The sequence below is a fragment of the Lolium perenne genome, chromosome 6 (genome assembly GCF_019359855.2).
Source record: "Lolium perenne isolate Kyuss_39 chromosome 6, Kyuss_2.0, whole genome shotgun sequence".
Taxonomy (NCBI): Eukaryota; Viridiplantae; Streptophyta; class Magnoliopsida; order Poales; family Poaceae; genus Lolium; species Lolium perenne.
Window position 1 is genome coordinate 139,710,038 of NC_067249.2, and position 22,479 is coordinate 139,732,516.

A 22,479-nucleotide genomic window follows, 5' to 3' on the forward strand; every position below is an offset into this window, starting at 1 on the left:
CAGGACAACTATTCTTCCAGACGCGATTGTCTTCATAAAGTCAGGCCTGCATCATCAAGGAGCAACCAGAAGGGCCATTCCAATTTTCTAAGCAAATAGATAAAATCTTTGAATAGATTATAGTTTAAAATTTATTGAGAACAGTCATGCATTAATTTTATTTTCAGAAGATCCTGGGGAGAAAAGATACCTGGAATTTGTGGTCTGAGTAATTCAAACTTTCAAACTTCAAATTCACAAAAGCAGGCAGTGCAATCCATTGAGATTTTCTGTATGCTCTCATATAACTAAGTCAAACAGTTAATTTCTTCTGAAGCAGGAAATCAATCCATTGAGATTTTCTGTATGCGCTCATATAACTAAATCAAAACCACCAAAAGAAAGCAGAAATTTAGCACATAGAGGTCATGGCTTATTACTAAGTGAGCCGGTCACAGCCATCAGATGTAACATAAAGGTGCGCAAGACTTAGGGTGCCATTCAGGACATTGATTGCAACAATACAGAGTGACAAACTGACAACACAGAGCCTAACATGATATAGCAGTAGTTGAGTCTAATTCGCAAAAGCATCTCTGCACTTCATTGACTGTTGTAGGAGGTAGAAAACTAAATATCTACAGTCAAACGTCTGCAAATATAATTGAATCAAATTCTCTCGGCTCAACCTTGTACCTGCAATGCAGATTAGACGATTAGGCAGTATAGTGTCCAAAGTAGAAGAATCAGTTTTCTAAAAAGTTTATACGTAAGCAGAATTAGTCTATACTCACTGTAGTGCAGAATAAGAAATCTGAATACAGAAAAAAATCATTTACTGTACAATATACTTACAAAGGTGCAAAGCACAAATAAGACTAAAGAAAACTACCTACATATTATATGATCCAGAGAAACACTGACATATACATCACTTAGATGTGGCTAACTTGACATAACAGCAGTAGCATATATATTGCATCAAAGAACAAAAAGAACATCAAGCAGCACATTTCAGTTTCTTCACAGCCTGATTACAAAATCGCATTTCTAGGACCTTGCTTAACATTTAATAAAAGAAAAGTTGGCCAATTTAATTTAATGATCATGAATAATAAACAAGTAGCTATAAATACAGAGGTTATGAATAATTTAGACCTCACCTCAGCTTTCTGACACTTGAACTGCACCCTAGATACATATCATTAGTCATAAGGCAAGAAATCATCACTTCTTAGTCCTTGTAGATAATCGCAAGGGTAAAGTAGAAATAAAGAGGGGACCTATGAGTAGATAATCCCAATGGTAAAGTAGAAATAAAAAGGGGACGTGTGAGCATACCTATGAACAAGAAAATAACCATATAGAAATCTTAGACATAAAAAATACACCACTGGGGGTTGGCATCAAGGAGGACAAAGGACATAGGGTCCACCATTTCTATTGATTCAAAACACCTTAATGAAGGATAGCGAATACGTAAACTGCAAAAGCGAGAATATCCGGGTTCAGTTAAAGCTAAACAAACGATTGTACAACCCTGCTTATCTACCTAAATGCTAAGTAGTTGTACCTCTGAGAAAAATGATGATGCAAGGCAGAGACCGTATCTTTTTCATACGAAGGACATGAAGCATAATAAGGATGCAGAAACCATTATCACCCTCTTAAAGGAACTATTTTTTCAGATCCAACCTGCAATACAAATTCAGCCTGTACAATTCCTAGGATTCTTTATCCTTAACTAATCATGTTCCTATTCCTATAAAAACATAGACCTGTTAATCCTAACAAACAAACAAAAAAGTGAAAATCCTATATCTAAAGGTTGTTACTTGAGGCCCTAGCTAGGCTGGATAATTTTAAATTGAGATAAATCTAGAGTTCTATTATTAACAGAACAATAGTAAAAATAAAGCACATACCATGAGTTCTTTGCCATCAAGGACGGATGCTCTTTCTCCGTGTACACAATATTGCATTGTTGTACTTCCCACTGGTCAAAGCAAAACAAAATAAATTAAAATAATACATGAAGGAAAATAATAGAGCTGAAAAGTCACCACCATGGCAATAGTTAGGAAATAATTCTCTTTGTACAGTTATATGTTAATTCTCTCAATACAGTTATATGTCTAGCCCAACGGCATCCTTTGAAAGGTCTTTATTTTTCTCCTTTGCAAGTAGCCAAGTAGACTTTCTATTGGCCTGATTGTGAAACCAGTCCAAATGAATTGTATGGATTGCTTCTAGCCTAGATCCAGCGTTGTAAAATAGGACTTGCAGAGATGTCCTTACAACTGAGGCTGCTAGCCCCATTTACAGTATAGAGTAATAGCTGCTCTGTTTCACCGGCTGAACAAACGATTGGAAAGGTTAATAATTATTCTCGTTATATATTTAAAATTATGCCAAAGTTCACAGGAAATGAGGCGGTTAGCCCAATTTACAGTATAGAGTAATAGCTGCTCTGCTTCACCGGCTGAACAAACGATCGAGAAGGATAATAATTATGCTCATTATATATTTAAAATTATGCCAAAGTTCACAGGCAAAGTATAAGCATTTTCCATAATGCAAAATTTACAGGATTACACTTTCCAGGATGGACAATAATTGGTGATCCTCTCAGATTATTGTCTGACTTCCTCTAAGACAAACTAAGACATTCATCACAACTATCAATAGAGGAATCCTTCAATTCTAGGCTTTCCCATTGTCCATTTTATTTTATGAACAATGCATATGTAAGAACAGCATGGAGGTGTAGATAAACCAACGTGGAAAGAACATCAGTATAACTATTTTTTGAAGGAAAATATCAGTTAACCAAAGAACACCAAAGACTTAAAGAAGCAACTGTTTTTAGAGGAAAGAAGTAACAAATGTATGCCATGGAAATGGTAAAGAAACTACTAACAAAACTGTCATATATGGCTGGCCAGTAGGATTGAAGCATTCAAGTTCAGGAAATTCACATGCCTGCCTAATAATCAGCGCAATTTGCCCAGGCTCAGATCCTTCCATATATCCAGGATCCAGCCCCAGTTCCCATAAACTTAACCTAGGGTACCAATCTCTATTCAGTGTAAAAAAACTAAAATACACACCATTCACTTCCCTTTATACGTCCTAGACAATGCATAATGCTCTCCATACTCTAAGTTACGTTTATCTTGTTTTAAGCACATAATTTATGGGTTACCACCTTGTTAGCTTTGTTGTTTGCATTAAATAACAGTGTCTCTCAAAATAACCTTGTTTTATAAGATTAGTATTCGATAACCTTACATGATATATAGAGATTTATCATCTTCAATACAAGAAGTACATTCAGCCATAACACCTGGGCGAACCAGTGAGTTTACGTAAAAGAATTAGCAGATAAAATATTAACAGATGTCAAAACTGCATTAAGTGAGATGTTATAACATGTGAATGAACGAAAAAAGACAGGTACAGAATAAACATGCTTAGGTGTGCCATCCTTAGTCAACTCAAATAGGCTGACATGCCTTACTATCCAATGAGAGGCTATCTTGATACACGTAACTGTTCAATAAAAGATAATAAAAGCTAAAAACAAAGCTGCAAAAAATAACAGGTAACCATTGCTTACCTGCATCTTTAGTGGAGGAGTGGGCGTTGAGCCATGCCACAAACGCAGAGCCGCAGATGAAGGCGCAATCCATGGCTGTGCTCGAGCAGTAAGCTCATGATGCTGCATCCATACACAAGTTTAGAGTCGTGTTATTACCTCATCAAGACTCTGAAGCGTATTACACTCCCACGAGCAACGAAGCATCCTAAATGACACATCCACGTCTTCTAGAGGGTTCCCAGTAAATCATGGATGTGTCGTTCAATTTACCAGGAACCCTCTAGAAGCTCCAGGTCAAGGCCAATGTGTTTTACATCTCTTGTAGCTATAATATGAGCATCTGAAATTTAAAATCAAGCAACACGTTAACATAAATATCCAGATGTTTCAGCCATGGGCCTTGACTGACATGGTATATAAGCAAAACATAAGTGGGCCAAGACAATGAACACATTCAGATGTAAAAATTCTAATCTTCAGAATAGACAAATTGGAATATAACATTTAAGATAGCATGTACAATCTCCAGAAAATAGCCGTTTATTCATATATCTGAGTTGAGATAAAAGGTCCTACTCAAACACCAACACATATTAGATTTGGTTGCGATCTCACAAAAAGCAATTTAGATGAAGTGGATACAGGGATAATAAATACTGAGGAAGCACATGTGAGAGACATTTATAAACTAACCTTAACTGTCTGAATTTTCTGTAGTGGAAAATATTCAGTGTCCAAAATATTTGAGCCAGTCCAGTCCTGCAATTTTCCAATTGTGTGCTTGGAGTCACCGCCAAGAGCTTTTGTGTACTTGGAGTCACCGCAAAGAGCAAACCATCAAACCCAATCATGTAGGTATAAACAAAAGAATCTGACATGCACAAATTAATTTATGTACGGAACTGTTGTCTCTGGCATCACTAGGAGAGGCAAGAAGAAACCTGAATCTTTATTAAATGCAAGGACCTCTTCACCTCTGCTCAATACAAATATCAAAAGCATCACTGTCATCAGGTAGAAGAAAGCGCCAGTGTCATTAGGTACAAAAAATGTGTGCCTTACTCTCCCTTGCTCTGCATCCTCTTCTACATCTTTCTTAATCGTTTCTTGTACCTAGAACACTGCACTAAATCCAGATTAGTGAGACAAAATAAAATAGACCAAACCTACAGAGAAGGCACAACCAGCGGCAAACATTCACCTAAATAAAATTAGAGAACAATAATTGATTTAAGTTGTATTTTTTAAACCATATCTACTTGGAATCTATTCGAAAGACAAGAACGCACGCCAACAAACTATGACAGGTCAAGAAAACCAAGAATCATGAAATAATTTTCATCTTCCCTGTTTAACAGGCCTAGGGAGTAAATCCAAAAGAAAACTTCTTCTGTTTGAAAAATACATGATCCCCGAACCAATTACTAAGAAACCCTTACATATATGATAGGAGCAGACACTACATAATTAGGAGAGATTTGTGGTTACTCTGCTTTACCTCCATTAAGGTATTTTTTGTATTGTTGTCATATGCATTATATGATCTTAATCTCTCTCACACTCGCTAAAATCTTGTATGTCGACAGAAGTAAGAACAAATGATGTATGTCGACAGAATATCAAGTGAGCCTACCTGTGGGGAAATAACGGAATGCAAACGGATAGAATTTCTGGAAATTAGAAGGCCTTGTAACCTGGATTGTGAAGATCACATTATTAGCAAGCAGTTACAGTACAACTGAATATCATCATTTAGTTGTAGCTTGTTGTTCCATTCAATCACAAGACTTTGGCAATTGAATTCTGTTCAAGTGAGGGTTCACCACAGGTTATTTCACCCTTGACAAATACGATCATTTCAAATATAATTAACTTACATACTCAATTCTTCTTCCCCTTCCAATCTCCCTCACTATCAGCAGCCAATCACCCGAACAAGAACTGGATGCACAAGCTAAAAAGGTAAGAGAAATTTGCCTCAAAATCTAGGAAAAAATGTCCCAAAAAATTATTCGGGAAAGGAAATACCTCACAAGGTGCAGTGGCCATGCTTCTCTTGTTGGATTAGATCTGAGTTCTTTCTTGCATCCTCTTCCATCTCCCTGACCCTTTGTTTTTTCCTTTTCCATCTCCCTCACTAGCAACAACAAAGAACCCAGACAACTAAATTCACAAGGAGAAAAAGCAAGAGAGGCAGAGAAAGGGAGAGGCAGAGAAACCTGGCTCACCTCGTCTCACTCTGGTAGGGGTTTGGCGGCTGCTCGTTTTCCTCCCGTTGAGCAAGGAGATGAGGAAGAAGCAGAGTGGGGTGAGCAGCGTGATGTGCTCTCCCGTCGGCCAACAACCAGTCCTATTGGCGAGGGCACGGCGCATGGTCGTGGGCTGCGCTGCTCTTGAGGCCTGCTCCTGGTCTCCGCCCCACCGCTGCACCTCCATCCGCAACCAGCTCTGGTTGCCAAGGGACGAGCACTGCCTGCCTTCTCCGTCCCTCCGCCTCCCGCATACCAACGAACAAGGACGGGGACGCTGTGCCATGGAGTGGTAGGAGAGAGCACGGAGCTGCCGACGCAAAGAGGGAGGAGAGCATGAGCGATTGGTGGAGCGGAAGGAGGGGGATTGGGGAGGACGAAGCGTGCGAGGTGATTGGGGTCTGGCGCCGCCATTGGCCAGGACCAAGCTCGCGTGGGGATTGGGGGAAATGGGCTAGGGTTTCTGTCCCTGGGATGTCCCTTTTTATACCCCCACGGTAAAAAAACGAACGGCCAAGATGCACATCAGACAAGATCCGACGGCCCACAAGCGTTAATCGCTGTGAGGCCCCCTATGGGGGGCATCTATTATATCTCTTAATAGATGTGCCCGGCGTCCCGTCCCTAATCAGCTGGTTTTCCAGCCGAAATAGATCTCGACAGAATCGATAACAGCTCTTTGCGGAATTCATTTATTAGGTTTTTACCATGAGATAACTTTCGATGCAGCGACAATCGAGGCGCAGGTGAGGATCGCTGGCTCCCGCAGTGTGCAGGTTGGCGCTGCAAGGTCACCATGCCTGGTGGCGGGAGCTTGGGGCCACGTCCATGGTAGTCCAGGACGAGCAAGCGCTAGCTCCGGGAGGGGCCATGACGGGAGTCGGCGCACTGCCAGATCTGCTCAAGTTCGATGTGACTGTGGCTCAGGTTGGCACGTATAATTGATGACGATCAATCTAGCAGTGGCAAAAATTTGCGCCTCCCGAATCTTTTTGCAATTGTTTCATGATACACAGCGCAAGGAACTCCCATTGCCATCTTTGCAGGCGAGGAGTAGCTGGTGCCAGACAAAATCGAAGGATGCGGTGCCAGCAATACCCTCGAGGGCGGCAGCAACAATCGCTGCGAAAAACATGTGGTTGTGCATTCCCTTTGAAAGATGGGGTACTCGTAATCGCAGTTTAATCTAGAGCGTGGTGTTACGTGAACTGAACGGCCACACCGGTAGACTGTTCTCATCATACGTTCTTTCGTAAATAGATTCGCATCTTCATCCTACAGGTTCTATGAAGAAAGTACACTTGGCCAGGAGCCGAATGCCGGCTAGCTTCTACCTTACTAATACAACCCAAGAATCATATTTTGGAGCATAAGGGCTTAGTATACCCTTTGCATAACTATCCCCACGTTAATGTGTACACTTACAGCTAATTTTGGTATGCAATAAAAATCTTTGGCTTATTCAGATTTCTCGTCAAAAAATTGAAGTCTTCATACTTCTTCCATTGATCAACGTAGAGAACTTCAGATATCTTGGTTAGGCTATATGCCTTCTTCGGTTCCATTGGATGGATAAAAGTATTTTAAAAAATTAACCCTATGCATGGATTGTATTTTCAAATACTTTACTAAGATGGATGTCTTCAATATTTATTTTGGTTCGAGTTATGCATGAGCTTACTTAATACGCATTTAAATTTCTCTACAATGTTATTCTTATAATGGAATACATTATAAGATCCGCTAAACACAAATTGTATTGTTGGATTAATATTTTAATAATTTATGGGTGACACCCACCTTTATTACAAGCTGGTACATCGAGGGCTTAAAATCTTACCTTCTTAGAACTAATTATGTTTATGAATAAGAGAAATGTGACCACCATTACTGATGGTGACAAAGGGAGGTGTTAACACGGGTGATTTATGGAGTGTATTTATTTCTCCCGGTGCAAGGCACGGGCACTTTTGCTAGTATACTATCTATGGATAGACCTTTGTTATTTGCAGCAGTCGTCGTATGCTCAACATAGCTCCCCTTGACAAAGAATTCGGACTCCATCCGAAGAAGTTCATCCATCATTTCTTCGGCTACAGGAGTCACAACGTCATTGATTTTATCAACATTACTTTTTCGCTTCGATTGCTTGGCCAGGCATTTGGAGACAATTGTCGTCAGATCTAATTTTGGATGACAGATCTGTATCATGATCATGGAGAATCTTGCTCCAGCAGACAACTGAGCTCGTAGAAAGTTATGAATACGAGGGGCATCCCAAAATTTTTCCATCAACCCGAGAAGAGTGTCGGGAGCCTCATCTCGAGGAAACATCGTCTTGTAAATAAGGGACAATGTTCTAGTGCAGAAATCAAGGAACTCGCGAACCTGACAGGCGCGGTCTTGAAACCTGACAATTTGTCGGGTCCGCTCTGGAGTGGCCCAGAATAGAGAACCACGGTCAAGAGAAAGGTTAACGAGAAGATTTGTCCTCACGTTTACCCTTTCATCTTCAGCAGCAGCGTCGAGAAAGGAACCTATTCGGCGGCGGCACGAGAAATTCAAAAAAGGATACAGCACAAAGATGGAAGAAGCTTTTGGTTGAAAAAACATACCTGACATATCCACACTGGCTTCATTCATTAGCTCGAGCATACTATTCTCTCGAGTGGTTGCCTTTTCAGCTTCAGAAACAGCAGCTTCCTTGGCAGCTATGGCTTCTCGAGCTTGTTGAAGGGCAATTTTCTCTCTTTCGGATGCTTTGCGGGATTGTTCCATCATCACAAGTGTTTGCTTCTTCGCATGTTGAAGTTGTTGACGAAGTTCTTTCAAGTCTTGCGATAATGTTTTACTCAAGGAATCTTCATTAGGGACATTAGTCACCAGCGCTTTCTTCGAGCGAGGAGAAGTGGGCAAAACGTCGGAAGGACCAGGAGTTGGAGTATAGTTATCGAACGTCAACTGAAAGAAAAGGCTCGACATCAATCATCAAGCAAGATAGAATTCCATTGATTTTTTGGAGTGCTTACAAGATATTACAATGGAGAAAGCCCTAACAAACTAATGTGGTAGGCGTCGCCAAAGCTACTTTGGCGACAGCATCAAAAGAAACAAGAAAAGAAAGAAAGGATGGTCTACTTGACCTTCGGCTTCGATGCGCTTGGAGCAGGAGTTGGTTTAACGCCAAGATAGGCGAGGATCGGCTTTGAGGAAGGTTTTGGAGCTCTAATGAGAGATTGCCACTTCTTCGTTTCCATCTGCCCTATGTCGCCAACCTTGGTCCAGTCGACATTTTCCTTGCTATCAGCAATCAGCGCGATGGTGCCCTCTACGCCAACCTTCAGGCCTTCTTGACGAAGTTTAAGCCCAAGATCTTTTGGCACGTTGAAGCTTTTGGCAAGAGCAACAAAAGTGTCGGGCTCCTCTTTCTTCGGGAAGAAGTAGGGGAAAAGCTTCGACAGACCTGCTTCAGCATCAGCAAGGCCTTCGCGTGCTTCATCCCCATGGATTTCGAGAAGGCTCAGCGCGTCAAGAAGCTCGTCGCCTTCAGGACCATCCACCACGTACTCTTGATGAGTTCTCCCTGAAAATAAGTAAAGGGTAGTTCGTCGATAAGGAATGCTTGGAAAATGTGAAGTAACCCGAGGATATGCACAAGGATTCGAGTACTTACTAACAAAACGTCGACTCTGTGACTCCAAGCGATTAAGGATCTTTCCCTCTCGAGCAGCTTGCTCAGCTATTTTGTCGCTTAAAGCAGTTTCGGCGTCGTGAAGCCTCTTCCGAAGATCTTCAACACCAGCAGCATCTGCCTTGGCCTTGTTAGCATCTGATTCGGCCTTCTTACGAGCCTTTTCACTTTGCTCCAATTTTTGAGCAAGTGTATCGGCACGTTTGTTGGCTTCCGCCAGTTTTTCTGCCAAAATAGTCAAACCAGTCAAAAACACGACGAGAAAGGACTGAGAAATCATGGGCTAGGAGAAGCAGAAAAATATTACCTTCAACTTTGCTAGCATATTCACGGTACCCGATGAATTGGGCACCGAAGCGGATGAATTCTTTAATCAAAGGCTGATAAAGAAAGATAAAGAAAGAAGGCATCAATATAATCAAAAGTTCGACAGCGCAGAGGAAAAAAGAAGCAAACAATGAAAAAAAATCGACAGCATTGGAAAGGACTTACATCATCTAAAAGAGGAGTCGAGGAACTACTCAATTGTAAGGTAGGCTCCGCGATTGACTCCACCCTTGTCCTCTTTGGCGAAGGGGCAAGGGGGCTTGCAGGAGGAGTTGGCTGATCGGTGTTTTGCTGAGGAGGCGATGATTCTTCTCCTTCAACTTGCACCTCAGACACAACTAGAGTACGCGACGTACTCGTTCGAGCAGTCGCGTCAATAGCTTGCGCCTCTTCCTCATCATCACTGCAGTAAAAATGATGACAATATAAGAATCAATATGGACAAAAATGTCAAGAGCAAAACAGTATGAAGCAAGAGATAACTTACGAGCTGATGAGGGCGTCATCGTATGGGTTAAAAGTTGTCTTCTTATCCGAAGGATCAACTTCTTCGGCTTTGGAGGTGCCGGAATCTTCGACTTCATTCCTCTTCCTCTTGTTCCTTGGAGAAACAGCAGGAGGAAGGGAGTGTGTTGAAGCGGTGGCCTCAGAATCAGCATCTTTCTCAGAAGAAGCCGCGGATTTGTGAGAACCCGCGACTTCACTTTGAGGATGCGAAGTGCCTTGGTTGTCATCGTCGACAACAGCACGGTCTTCAACTTCTCCACCCTCAGGAAGAGGAGGAAGAGAAGCGAGAACAGGGTGGTTCTGAGAAAAGTGTCGATAAAAAAAGAAGTTATGCAAAAGTAGCAAGACAGTGGTCGATAAAATATTAAAACTTGACGAGACAATATAGCAACTAAAGAGGAAAAAATACCTCGGGAAGAGGATTGGCGCTACTATATGGCGTAATGCGGCAAGAAGATGGAATTGGATCCTTCTTGTTGAGCGATGAGATTTTGCGGATAAGCTTCTCAAAATCCTTCAAAGGAAGGTCTTTTGAGAGCCTGTCGACATCTTCTTCACCAGCATACTTCCAGAGGGGATTTTTGCGAGCCTGAAGAGGCTGCACTCTAATCCTAAGGAAATAGGCAGTAATCTCAATGCCCGAAAGTTCCTTGCCGCGGGTGTTCTGGAGCTCGTGGATGCGAGTCATCAGCGCTTCTGTCACCAACTTCTCAGCTTCAGTGGCTTCAGCATCCCAAGAACGGCGGCGAAGGATCTTGGCTTCTCCGTCAAAAGGGGCGATGTTGTCCTCCACTGGATTGGAGCTTTCTTCTTGGATATACAGCCACTTCTTTCGCCAACCTTGGACAGATTCGGGGAATTTGACGTCGAAATACTCGACGTCAGAACGAACACAGATAACAACGCCGCCAATATTGTAGGCGACGTTGTGGGAGCCATTACGGTGGAGGCAAAAGATGCGCTTCCACAGAGCCCAGTTAGGTTGGACCCCGAGGAAGCACTCACACAATGTGATAAAAATAGATACATGGAGGATGGAATTGGGCGTCAACTGATGCAGTTGAAGCCCATAGACAAACAAAAGACCCCGAAGAAACTCGTGGATTGGGGGAGAAAGACCTCGGATGAGGTGGTCAACGAAACTGACCCGATACTCGATTGGAGGCTTGGGATAGCTCTCCTCCTTGGGGAAGTGGAGCGAGCTCTCCTTCTTGTTGAACCCCATCTTCTTCAGAAGATTGATGTCTTGGGCAGAGATCTTGGATCTTTCCCACTCCGCGCTTCCCAGATCTGCCGTCGCCATTCTTGACTCTGGAGTGCTGTGTCTTGTCAAACGGATGCGAGGCGGCATCAATGAACTTGGCGACGAAAGGTGTGAGTGTGGTTGCGAGCTTGAAGCAATGGGAGCAATGGAGGATTTGGCAGAGGAGAAGCAGAGGTGCGGCGCGTGCGAAAAGACTGAAGGAGGAAGATGATACCTTTATATAGAGGTGCGGTGAATCGATGCGCCGTTGGATTGAGAGATTACGGGACAGGTGGTATACACGTGGACAAGGGGTAAAAGGTAATTTCATACAGACGAGAAAGAACAGGAGCTACAGTACGTGCGCCAGAAAAAGCGGAGGACGTGTGTCCCCCACTTGCACGATGTGTCAATACGGTGAGTAATTTGGGCCCGCAAGGCAGCGAGAGAGAACTTCTCGCGTTTTCCAGGAACAGCGGTCGTGGTTATCGTCAGCAGTGATGTCACCTTAGCAAGAGAAAATTTCGACTCAGCAGTTGCATAAAAATGATGACAGCAGAAGATTATGGAGCCTTTGATCAAATACAAGTTTTTGATCAAATGCTCGGGGGCTACTTTGGAAAAATGAAAAAATCCGAGAAAGATAAAATAGAAATGGTGAGAGCCTATGATCAAATACAAGTATTTGCTCATAGCCTCGGGGGCTACTCCCATCAGGAGCGCTGTTCGCGCACCCGAGAGATTTGAAAAATTATTCGACAGGTGAAAAATATAGCGACATAAGGCGTGGAGCCTACACCCAAGCACAAGTCCTTGGCTGTAGCCTCGGGGGCTACTCCCATCGGGAACGCTGTTCGCGTGCCCGATGAAATTATAATAAAGAGAGAGAAAAAGAAGAATAAAAAGTGAGCATATTTCGAGTTATATAAATAACTCGACATATACTCCCATCGGGAAAGCAATATAAGTCATCCGTTGACTCAATAAAATGTGCTATTCCAACAGCCGAATAAGCACTCGACAATATATTCTCAGAACGCCAAAGTTGCGAACAATTTCTGAATGCCGCAAAACTTTACGAAGGTAAGACCCCAGATCCGTTCTGTGTGGCGTGGCGCCGTCTCTGACGTCGGTTTGCTACTTTTATCCGTATCAACAGATACGAAGAAAAATCCTAACGGACGCGTTAGGTACCCGATAAATATGACTGGGACTCGACAGAATGGTAAGACCTTAAGCGGCACCTGTCGAAGTTTACACCAGTATCCCGTGATCATGTACAGGGACGTGATCTTGAAGTAGGTTTTTGCGGATTGCCACTAGAGCAGTTAACTAGTACATGATCCGTCAGATGAACTAGCCCCAATTACCATTATCCCTGTACAATATAGAAATTCGTATGCAAACATATGTGGTAAAGTTCAGAGTTATCGAATAAATATAAAGGTAGAGATTTTCCTTGACTCTGCGATTCAAGCAAAATCTCGGGGGCTACTGACATAGGCATCCCCAATGGGCCTGCCGAAGATGATACCCGGAGTTTACTGAAAGCCCACGACCCGAAGGATAAGAAGAATCAGAAGCCCAAGTTGCTAGTTAAGGAAAGCTAGAGTTGTATTAGGAGAGAACACTTGTAATATTGCGGGATGAGTTGGAAACCCTCCCGAACTCTGTAACTTGTGTATCACGAATCCCTCGGCTCCACCTCCTATATAAGGGGGAGCCGAGGGACAAAGAAAGCATCGAATCATTGTCTCACAAACCCTAGTTTTCATATCGTCGAGTACTTTTTGGCTGAAACCTTCGAGATCTACTTGCCCTCTACTTCTAACTAAACCCTAGTCTACAACCCGTAGGCATTGATAAGTTAATCCCTTGTCAACATGTCCTTCGAGTCATCTGCGGACTCCAGTATAAGCAGCGACTCAGACAGCATCGACAGCCTCGACTTCATCGACAAGTCTACTTCTGTTCGGGAGGTCTTCGCCGATCTATACGATGGTGTCACCAACCTCGACAAAAGTCAAACTCTAAAAAATCACCAAGTCTGTGTAATTGGAGAAACAAGTCGCCCACAAGAGGAGACATCAGAGGCTTTCGATGATGTGGGTAATCCATACATCGATCCCGCTGATCTTACGCGAGGTTTAGGCACCAAGTATGTGGGACCTGCAACACGGCAGGTGGTGCAGCTTCCGCAAGCAGCTTGGGATAGAGCTGCAAAAGCTATCGATGGCACGGAGCCAATAACTACGACTGCCACAGCTGAAGAGTTGCAAGCATACCAATATAAACTCGCCCGTGCTAGACGAGAACTTGAAAAACAGAGAGCCGAGCTTGATAGGAGAAGGGTCGCAGCTTCCGCGTCAAGCAGGCGAAGAGCTGAGCTAAGTCAACAATCAGGTGCTTTGGGAGGAGATAGTCACAGAGCAGCTTGCAACAGGGCAAGATCTCGATTGCAGCATATACCTGAAGCCGAGAGGGAGAATCTAGTCCAGAACCTCGACATGTCATTTATGTCGATAAACACAAGGGGAAATATTATTCCCAAAACACCGGAGGCAGGATATATGGCGACTCAAGCTTTCATACTAGCATCCAGGCCACCTCCTGGAGATCCGAGAGAAGCATTGTACAATATGGCTATGGCAGGAGTTGGAGCCATGGGAACAGCGTTTGCAAGTACAAGCACACCTCCCGAAGGTGCGCCAAGACAAAATAGTCCACGACCCACAGTGGTAGTACAAGATCCTCCGAGAACAAGTGGGGCAAGAGATACAACAACATAGGCGCGAGTCGATAGAGCGCGACAAGAAAGGAGGGAACGTCGCCATTCACCTGAGGTTGAGGAGGAGGATATGTGCGGACTCCCTTGCTTTACCCGGCGAGTTCGTAAGGGTTCCATCTGGGTTTAAATTGCCTGACAACTACAAGAAGTTTGACGGCCTGCAAGATCCCGAAGATTGGCTAGTCGATTACCTGGAGACGGTGAAGTTGATAGGTGGAACTAAATCAACGGCAATGCAAAGCATCCAGGTGCACTTGAGTGGATCAGCAAGATCATGGATAAAAAATCTGCCACCTGGATCCATCGACAACTGGGAAACTTTCGAGGAGATATTTGTGAAGAATTTTCTATCCACATGCAAGAAACCTGCATCATTGGAGCAACTAAGGGCTTGCAGACAGAAGTATGATGAATCTATGAGGACATATATCCAGAGGTGGAACATCATCAAAAACTCGGCAGAAAACATATCTGACGAGAGAGCAATAGATGTGTTTGTTGACGGAATCTGAAGAAAGGACTTAGTCGAAGATTTGGAAAGGACCAATCCAAAAACAATAGCAGCACTTATGAAAATAGTGAATCGCTTGGCGGATGGAGAAGATGATGTTCATAACAAGCGGCATAGGTCGCGTGAGGAGGACCGCAACCGAAATAATCAAAATAGACGATGTTTCTCTCGATAGTTTTCTGACTATGACGCTCCTGGCCAAATATCGGCTGGTTTCCGAACAACTGGTGGAAATAACAATAGAGATGATTACCAGCGAAGTAATGAGCAATGAAGCGATCAGCGGGACGGTCCCTGTCCAAATAGACAAAATAATGGGCCTAGGTTCCAGAGGCCATATGTATCACCCGAGGATCTCCTAAACGGACCATGCCAAATGCACTTTTTCCTTGATAATAACGGGAAGAGGCAGTCAGGACATCTGCAGAAGGACTGTCGAACTTTCTTAGCATTACATAGACATGCAGGGCATACCAGCACGCAGGCAGTACACAGGAACCCTCAAGGGCCGAGGAGTGAAATTCACCTTCCACCTCCATCCGCATTTACGGACGAAAATCGACACCAGTTGTAAATAGCGGCACCTCCAAGCAAATCCTAATAGAGTTTGGATCATAATCAAGTAGACAAAGGGGATCGTCGATGGAGACGTTGTTGTTTATGATGATGATAATGAAGGAGACCGATGCGTTGCCCTTCAAGATCCTCGCCCCCTCTTCCTCTTGTGTGTTGGTGGAGCTGGTGATGGAGGTGGCGGCTGAGGAGAGGCGGCAACTATGGAGGCGACGGTAGGGCTCCGCCTGTAACACCCCAACTTTTGCAACCTTGATTAGTTGTCCTTATTGCAAAAATTAGGGGGAACAAAAACTTTTTCTAAAGACTAATTAGATGAATTGCCTTGATCTGTCTGTTAATATGAATTGCTTTGATCTGTTGGTAGATGTATTGTCTTGTTTTGCTTGTTGAGTTTTGTCTTGAGCTACTTCAAAGAACAACACCTCTAGTGGTAAAACAAACAACTCACCTAATAAAACACATGTGTGTCCTAGGAAAAGTTGTTTTCCTTTTTTCTACATCAAACTCTTCTCCTCATGGCTACATGAGTGTGCCATCTTGATTTTTCTCTTGGTGGTACAAGATAGCTCAATCATCCTTAATTCAAAACTTGGGATCATCTACCCCTAGCTACATCCCTCTCTTATACCCACTCATCCTTGATGGTTTTGAGGCCATGTCGACCATCTGTGTTGACAAGCTTAAAATGTCTAGACTTTGGCAGTTAATCTCTATGCAACCACAACTGTTATTGGTGATCTCAAAGCATGGATCCCATCTATGCAACACCTTCTTTGACCTCCACGTCCTGCATATCTCATTAAATCCTTGCAACTCATATATTCAACTTGATCTTGTACCCTATTCAATGATTCAACACTAGATCACTTCCTTCAATTTTACCTCTTGTTTTTATTCAAGTTTAATCTTCACAAAACCAAGAGTGGGAATGGTGGGTACATTTTGTAGCCATCATCTACCCTTGAGAACACTTCTCCCTAAATTAGTTTTCTCTCTCAAAAATCCTATTGATTTTCCTTCTCTAGTTTTGATCACAAAACTACTTCTAGTTTTACTAGAGCTTTTCAAAATATTTCTTCAAGGAAAACAAGGAACTGGAATGGGTTTTGTTTTCTCATCCCATTTCTACCTAGTACTGATTTCTAAAAACATTATTTTCTATCTTGCCTTCTTTTTAACAAAAGGCTTGTTTAGGGTACCTATACCATTTCTTGTTTGCTTTAAATTTGAGAAAACTCTACTTCACTTGAGAAAGTAAGTAGAACATTTTGAACTCCTATGTTCCAACTAGTTCTCTCAACATTTTCAAACTCCATTCCACTTGAGTTCATTCCCTATTGTCCCTAGACAATTGAGGTGTTTCAAATACTTTTCAATTGAGTTCTATTTCAAATGGAAACTCTTGCACATCTTGTGTATCTCTCTGATCTACCACATTGTATTCCCTCATCCTCCAATTCTTGGTCATATAGATGATCATTTGATACTTTCAAATCACTTCCCAATTGACCTCTTATTTGAAGAGCAACTTATATTCAATCATACCCATCCCAATCCTCTATTCTTTTCCATCATCACCTTGACCTCATAAGTTGATGATTTATGTCAATATATTCATCTTTGTGAATGTATGAATACTTCACTCACCATCTCTCTTAATCTGGCTCTATCATTGACTAAGCCACCATCACCATTCCCTCTATCTTGACATACTCATGCATTGTTGCATGTGGTCAAGCTCAATCTTTTCAATTCTAAATTCAAATGAGAACTTTTATTCATCAACTATACCTTGGGAACTCTCTTCATCATAAGTTGGTCTCAACCAAAGTGGTGGAGACTATTCTCATGGCACATGGCACATGCCACCCTCATACCCCTTTCTATCTTTAGATATTTACTCCTAATCTTATCATCATCAAAATCACTCATTGACATTACCTCCTCAACATCATGCCTTGATCTATTCACATGAATGTTGTGCATCTCTCTCACATTTCTCACTTGCTCATGACAAGAAAGGAGCCGGCCATGACTTGAAATTCGGCCAGCCCCTCCTCCTAATTTCCTTCTCTTGCAAGCATTGCCTCCCAACTACCCCAACAATTAAATGGGCAGCCACCCACCTTAGCCAATCAAAATGGAGGCAGCCACCATCCTCCCTCTATATAAGAGCTTGGCCGGCCACCTCCACTCCTCTTGCCTCATTTCTTTCACACTCCACTCCCTCATACCTTCCTCCCCCTTCCTCCCCACGAGCTGCTGCTTCTCCTTAGCTCCATGGCCGGCCATGTCCATGGAAAGCCACCAAGATGAAGCTCCCCTCCTTCCTCAAGCTTCCCCTCACCATGAGAGCTTCCCTCTCACTCTCTTCTCCCCTAATCTTTGATGAATCCAGCTCTCTTTCTCCTTTCTCCTCTCACTAGATTGGATCTTGATGCAGGTGCATGTTGGTCCAAGCATGGAGAAGGTTGAGCTATCCTCAGATCTGAAGTTCTTGAGCAAAGTTCGTCCAAAACCTTGCAGTAATTTCTGTAATCTTGCTGTTTCAGATTCTGGTACGAACTTGTAAAATCCGCCAAATCTCGTGTGCAGATCCAAATCGAGTGATTCAAAGTTCCACAGATAGGTATTGAAAAGATCTACAACTTGGCGCTGGTCTCATGCTCAAATTCTTTAAGGATTTTGCATGGTAAATAAAGTTCTGCAAACATGCAGAATCACTGTTTGTTAGATTTCTTCCATTTTACAAATCCTTTTTGAGCAAACTCAACTGTGGGTGAAAGCCCTCTCCAGTACCTTCATTTTGGCGTTGGTTTCAATTCAAATGACTTCCTGAAATTGAAATGGTTCACAGATCAAGATCTGGTCAGATCTGACTTTGTTGAATTAAACCAGGAGCTTGGAAACGAATTTTTCGATGAAACCAAGTGGGTAAGAAACACCTATTCTATACCTTTCAGATGCAGCTGACCTCATATTTTTATGACTTATGTACGATTTGTGGTGAATTAAACTTATTCTATGTGTTCTGCAGACATGGCTGTTGGCTTTTAATTCATCAAAAATCCATTTTTGAACCTAATTGAGTGATTCCAATTCTGTAGGATTACTGATTGTTTTCTTAACCATCTAAAACAAGTTTCAAACTTTTATCTGTTCTTCAACTCCATAGTTAAAGCAAATGGTGAAAACATGCAGTAAACTTGTCAATCCATTTGTGAGAGTTTCAGAAACAATTTGAACCCAAATCCAATTGTGTATGCTTCTCTGTTTTAATATCTTTCAAATGCCGGTGGTCCCATATTTTTAGGATTTTTCTACGATTTATGGCTTACAGATCTTGTTTTCTGTACAGTCAGATTCAAAGAAATTCCTAAAATAGTAGGATTAACCTTTTTGGGTGATTCCAATTGGGTTAGTCTTGTATTAGTACTGGCCATCTAGGAAAAATATTATTAGCCTCTGTTCATACATATTTGTTGCTGTTAGTAATGTATATGTGTGACATGCATTGTTGAAGCAAAACTTTTCGGTTTATTTAAAACCCTTGACCAACTCTTTTTAGTAGAGATGGGCAACCTTTGTTTTATGCTTGCAAAACAAAACCTCTGCCATTTAACATTAGCTCTTTTGTTTTGCTTAAGTCTTCAAATGGTGGGGCATATCATTTGCTCATATTCTTGTGTAGTGTTATGTAAGCTTTTTAAAATAGGGAGAATGATTGCCCGCTTTTCCAAAAATGTTTCAAATTATATTGTGAATGTTTTTGATGCCAAACTAATGCACTTGTCATCTTTATGATGTTATCTACCAGGGGATATTTGGTTTATACCATGGTGATAACCGAGAGAGGCAATTGCTAAGTTGTGATGCACTCATACCTTTACTAGGTAAATAAATGGGGTTTTCTAAATTAAAACTCTTAAACTTGTTTTGTGGTATCTATAGGCCCTTAGCATGTTATACCTTGGATGCATGGTTAGTTTTTGATTGTTGAATGTTGTCTTGTTGATGCAATGTGATTGATTGTGTTCCTTTTATATTTTCCGGCGATAGATGCGAACAATTCCGGAGAAGAAGAAGAAGAAGTGGAATCGGATGAGAAGATTATTTATATTGTTGGAATTCTTATAATTGATGGAGTTGAAGAAGTACATGGACAAATAAGCCAAGGCAAGCCATCTTTTGATCTCTGATTCGGTGTCTAGTTGGATGTCATTTGTTGATATCCAAAGCACCTTGATTCTATGTGTGTTGTTCTCTTTATTATTGTCATCTATGTATGGTTGCTAGTGGGGTACTCCCTAGTGGTGATACTCCACTATTGTCTTTATGATTATGGGATGCATGGTATCATGGCCGTGCTATTCCTCTTGGTTATCTTGTATGCTCGACTTGAGCATGTTCCATCTCAAGATAATGACTTACGCCACACCCACCACTTTTGTAGTATAGAGGTATCAATGCCATGATCTTGGTGTATTCTCAACTTGATAGGAGTATGCCGTGTACCCATTGGAGAGTATGTTTGATAGTGTTACTCCACTATCTAAGTTGTATTTTTTTTGCACCACAAATATGAAAGAATAATCCTCCTTATGTTGTCCCTATACATGCTTATCCTAAGCATGTATGATCCCCTTAACACCTCAATTATCATCCCCTTGTGGTATGATGGCTAGCATCATGTCATTGTGACTCTTAGTCCTTCATAAAACTATAGGTTGGGAACCCCCTTGGAAAAATACCTTGTTGAAAAGAATTTTTGAAAACCTTGAGTGAGTTGGACTTACCCAAGCGTGTGTTTATGAAAGGAAAGGATCTTGGCAAAGATGGTTGGAAAGAAAATCTTGTTTTCGAAAACTTTGGCGCCTAAGTATTCACCCGTGACAATTAACCCGCGCAACCATATTACCCTGGGGTGGGACGGGGCTTAGCTCGTAGTTTGTTCTTCTTAACATGGGACACCGCACAACTATATAAGGGTAAGGTTACCCCTGAATCCGGATTGTCGTTGGTGGAGACAATATTATAACGGGAGGCCTTCGGGGCTGACCCGTCCGGAAGACACTATGGGTCTCCTGGCTTGGCGATGGAGCCACGCTCAAAGTGAGGTGAGCTGCCACGGTGCCGGGGAGGTACATACTCCATAGGGTAGGATCCCGTGCTAAGACGAATAGGCGAAAGGCTATGTCCGAGTTTTTGTCATGGCATAGTTGATATGCAGGGATGATGCCCACATGATAAACTCGCGGATCTTGTGGGGAAAGTGTGCAAACTCTGCAGAGTCAAATCTATTCGAATAGCCGTGTCCGCAGTCATGGACGGTTGAAATGGCTGTTGCTTAGCCTGATGAGTTTTGTTTGAGAAAGTGTTTACCAAAGGAAAAAGGAACTTGTTTTCGGAGTACCGGAAGGGTACTAGAATGGTTGGGTTGACCATATGGATATGGTCGGAAAGGAAATAAACTGGGTTACTCCCTTCCTAGTGTTTTATGTTGTAGAACTCTTTTGAAGTATCTTCTTTAACAAAGATATAGAGATGTCATAAGTATCTTTTGAAGTATCTTCTTCAATAAAGATATAGGTATGTCATAGGAATCCTCTAGCATTTCCATCAACTGAGATGGACTTATGCTACCTCATCTCCAATAAAGATATAGATATGTCATAGAACTTCCTTAGCGTCCCCATCAATTGAGATGGCGGCATGCTATATCCACGAGAGAAACTATGTCTCTTCCACATGCTATATCCACAAGAGAAACTGATTCTCTTCCCCCTGCTATTTCCACTAGTGAAATTAGCTCTTCCCTCTTGTCATCGTAGATTAGCACTTGTTATCTTGCACTCTTGCAAAGTACCTTTCTTGATGGTTTGCGAGTACAATTCCAAATGTACTCATGGCTTTGTCCCTGGCTATTTACTTGGCCAGACTTGGAGGAACACGACGGATGAAGAAGGAGTTGGCGACGTCTATGCGAGCTAGGAACGTCTTCCCAGTCAGTTGCCTGTAGGGTTATGGCAGATGACTTGGGTACTGCGCTGCTGAAGTGATGATGCTACTCTGATGTTTAGTTTAGGCCCTTCGAGGCTATTATGTAAGTATTGGTCATGTGACCATGTTGTAATTTTCTTATTCCGCTTTGTAATGGATGGTGTAATTTGATATCAGTTCGGTTATGTGTTCACGGCGCACTGATCATGGGATCGTGAACTGTATGCATAACAGGGAATTTCGGACAGCTGGTCCGGGGTCCCCACACCGCCCTTAAGGACGTGTATGGATGTTGTCTCCTCATTGGCTTCTCCCCTCTTTATATAGGCACTCTGGAGGTCGGTTTCGCAAATCGACGGAGCTCAGGGCCGAATATGCACATCGGACCTTCACAAATGTTGTTCCGTTTGAAGAAACAGAGTCGACGGAGGTTCGTACGGCCGTACGGTACGGGCGGGGTCTGTCCGTACCGATGGTCGCTATTCCCTCTGATGCTTTCATATTTTGTTAGTCGTTTCTTCATACATACTATGATTTAGGTGTTCTTCGGCTCATTGGGATCGTATGGACGAGGGCTATAATACCATGGCCTTGGATATTAAATATAAGATGTTGGAAAAATATCACTTTTCCCACACCTCATATGGCTAAGTTAGGTTCTTGTAACTCTCCCATATTGTATCCTCTTTGTACCTTTTGCCTTTCTTTATCCATGATTGACCATAACACCTACACACATGTCAAAGACAAGGGCAACATAGTAAAATCCTACTAAAACTACTAAATGTGCAAAGCTCATATGAAAGTGAACAAGAACTCGTAAGTACACAAAATAGGCATGGTTGTAGCTAGATGGAGCATGTAATGAGTGACAATATGAGTAATTGTATACTTTAAAACCTCTGTAGAAAGTGTTAAAAATTGGAGCTATCACAGCCATATCTTGAATTTTTCTACTCCACAGATGTTTGGGCCATATATCATCTATGCTTATGTATGTTTTTGAA

The 22,479-nt window shown here is 42.2% G+C and overlaps 1 protein-coding gene and 1 long non-coding RNA gene across 27 annotated transcripts; one reads left to right on the forward strand and one right to left on the reverse strand.

Annotated features, from left to right (window-relative positions):
* Positions 1-282: 282 nt before the first annotated feature.
* LOC127326505 (uncharacterized) lies at positions 283-6,308 on the reverse strand. 23 transcript variants are annotated; one of them, XM_071822705.1, is made up of 10 exons: positions 5,809-6,306; positions 5,609-5,717; positions 5,458-5,521; positions 5,214-5,274; positions 4,274-4,706; positions 3,599-3,920; positions 1,553-1,975; positions 1,321-1,463; positions 1,143-1,219; positions 283-675 (listed from the first exon to the last, which is right to left on the reverse strand). In XM_071822705.1, exons 1-5 carry the CDS (start codon positions 6,113-6,115, stop codon positions 4,666-4,668), a joined length of 582 nt encoding a protein of 193 aa, XP_071678806.1. In that variant the 5' UTR covers positions 6,116-6,306; the 3' UTR covers positions 283-675; positions 1,143-1,219; positions 1,321-1,463; positions 1,553-1,975; positions 3,599-3,920; positions 4,274-4,665. The 23 variants fall into 23 exon arrangements, 22 of the variants coding, with proteins under 22 accessions (XP_071678806.1, XP_071678811.1, XP_071678813.1 ...); XM_071822710.1 differs by having other exon boundaries at positions 283-1,463; positions 4,274-4,556; positions 4,643-4,701; positions 5,462-5,521; XM_071822712.1 differs by having other exon boundaries at positions 283-1,463; positions 4,274-4,556; positions 4,643-4,706; positions 5,462-5,521.
* Positions 6,309-17,684: 11,376 nt separating this feature from the next.
* Positions 17,685-22,462, forward strand: LOC127326487 (uncharacterized). 4 transcript variants are annotated; one of them, XR_011747287.1, is made up of 8 exons: positions 17,685-17,978; positions 18,068-18,164; positions 18,330-18,406; positions 19,290-19,365; positions 19,532-19,648; positions 21,410-21,575; positions 21,800-21,902; positions 22,012-22,462. It is a non-coding gene; the product is annotated as an uncharacterized lncRNA (long non-coding RNA). The 4 variants fall into 4 exon arrangements; XR_011747286.1 differs by having other exon boundaries at positions 21,800-22,462; XR_011747285.1 differs by lacking the exons at positions 21,800-21,902; positions 22,012-22,462 and having other exon boundaries at positions 21,410-21,657.
* The last annotated feature ends 17 nt before the right edge of the window (positions 22,463-22,479 follow it).